Here is a 2,179-nt window from a genome sequence, read left to right as displayed (position 1 = left end):
TGCCCGCAACCGAGGTACATGCCCTTGACTGGAATCGAACCTGGGACCCTTGAGTCCGCAGGCTGACCCTCTATCCACTGAGCCAAACCGGTCAGGGCTGAATTTTTGCTTTTAATTGTTAAAAACTTAAATGGCCATATGTAACTAGTAGCTTCCCTATGGGACAGAGAAGGTCCAGAACCCTGAACTGTTCTACAGATTTCAACTTTCAAGATACCTGCATTCTAGAATCCAATTGCTAAGATTCCAACCTTCTAAGTGGTTAACATTCTAGGGTGCTAGGAGTCTGACATTTTAAAGAGCCCTGATTCCATGGCCTGTGCTCTCTGTCTTTCAGGATCTGTCTGTGTGGCCCTTGCAGTCACCCATGGCCCAGTGGCCCACCTGGTCCATGCCCCCACCTGGTACAGCTCCACGTGTTGCCCCACTTTCAACTTGAGCCTCTGCAGGCGCAGCTCGGCCCGGAAGAGCAATTGGGGTTCAGGCACTGCTTCCCGGAGATCCGACGTGTTGAAGAACATGTATATGCTGTGTGAGTTGTGCTTGAATTTCTTATAGATTTCTAGGCAGAAGGAGTGGAGAAGGGGGATGTCAGGGGTGTGGCAGTGGCAGGGGAGCTGATGCACCCCAAGTGTGAAGAGCATGGGCTCCAGAGCTGACAGCCTGGGTTGGAGTCCGACCCTGACCTTGGAGGAGTGGCTTGCTCTCTCTGGGTTCGTTTCCTCCTCTCTAAAACCCTTCTCTTCCATCATCGGTCAAGTGCCCACTCAATACAGGCTGGCACCAAAGGTGTCTGCTTTGTTTGCTCAGATCTTCCCAGTACTTGGAGCCTCAAATGCAAGTTCCATGGCAGTGTAGGGTCAAGGGCATTTGGAGCAGACCATGCCTCTGCTGCCTTTCGCTCTGTGACCTTGGCCAGTCCCATCCCTTCTTGGAGCCTCAAGTTTCCTGCTATTCTTTGGAAAATGGCAACCACATCAAGCTCCCTGCCTTCCACCCCAGGGTCTCCTAACTGAAGTGCTGGTGTAACTCTGAGCAAGGCAGTTCCTGAGCCAGATTCTCACCTGTGACACAAGGGTGGCTTGCAGGATAAGAGTGAAGTGAGGTGAGGCAGATGAAGCACATGGCACAGAGTCTGCACACAGTAGTCGCCCTAATGTGTGTGTTAAAGAGCTCACTATTTGCCAGCTGCTATTTAAAGCATTTTGCATTTAAACGTCACAACAATCCCATGAGGAAGATACTATTATTATACCCGTTCTCTAGGTAGTAAAACAGAGGCACAAAGAGACCAAGTAATTTGCCCCGAAGTCACATAGCTAGGAAGCTGCAGAGTGGGGATTCAAACTCAAGCAGACAGCTTCCAGAGACAACCCCTAAGCTAATGTGATCTTATTATTGTTGTTATTATCAATTGCTTCCTCCCGCAGCTGGTTAGAAAAGGCAAAGTTCATTCTAGGTAGGAATGGCCTGGGAGTGGGGAGAAAATTAGCAAGTGTTTTCTAGGCTAGGAAAAGTGTGGGGTTGGGGTGGAGGGAACTCCGGGATGAACGGGAGCATCTGCTTTAGGCCTCTGCAGTGGGGAGGTAAAAACAGAGACAGGCTCTGAGAAATGTCAGAGGAAATCCCTTCTGTGGGCCCCCATCCTCTACTCATCCCCACTCCAGCCAGGCCAGTCCTGCCTCCTGCAAATAAGCACTATCTTGGCCCAGGGGTTACTCAGCAACCCCCAGAGGAAGGGAGACAGATAGGGAGGGAGAGAGGGAGAGAAAGGGCAGGGATCCACAGAGGGAGGGAGGGAGGGAGAGACCAGAGACCAGGGACCAGACGGGAGCGGTGGGAGGAGGTGCGGAGAAGTAGAGGCAGGAGATGGAGACTAATGAAGATGAGGGCGAGATGGACACACACACACTCACACACTCGGAGAGGGACACAGGGTTTGGGAGCCTGAGGGAGAGGATTGAAGGTATCATTGTTAAATCTCTACAAAAAAGGTGAAGCGATTACGGAAAAGGTGAGGCGGGTCCGTGAGGGGGATGGGCGTCATTTGGCTGGAGCCACAGTTGGGCAAAAGAATGGGCTGGGGACCCACAAGTCCAGCGCCCACGAGGGAAGGTGAAAGGAGGGGGGCCACCCCAAGTCGCAGGGCCACTTGGGACCCCTGGGTCCCCGCGTGGGC

At 52.5% G+C, this 2,179-nt stretch overlaps 1 protein-coding gene across 1 annotated transcript in view; it reads right to left on the bottom strand.

Annotated features, from left to right (window-relative positions):
- The window catches only part of TGFB1 (transforming growth factor beta 1), a 14,683-nt gene that overhangs the window by 9,650 nt on the left and 2,854 nt on the right, over positions 1-2,179 (bottom strand). The window contains exon 3 of the mRNA XM_006771874.1: positions 402-562. Coding sequence (XP_006771937.1) covers positions 402-562 — 161 coding nt within the window. The remainder of the gene's footprint in view (positions 1-401; positions 563-2,179) is intronic.

This window comes from Myotis davidii, unplaced genomic scaffold, assembly GCF_000327345.1.
Source record: "Myotis davidii unplaced genomic scaffold, ASM32734v1 scaffold386, whole genome shotgun sequence".
NCBI lineage: Eukaryota > Metazoa > Chordata > Mammalia > Chiroptera > Vespertilionidae > Myotis > Myotis davidii.
This window is presented reverse-complemented; position numbering and strand designations above follow the sequence as displayed.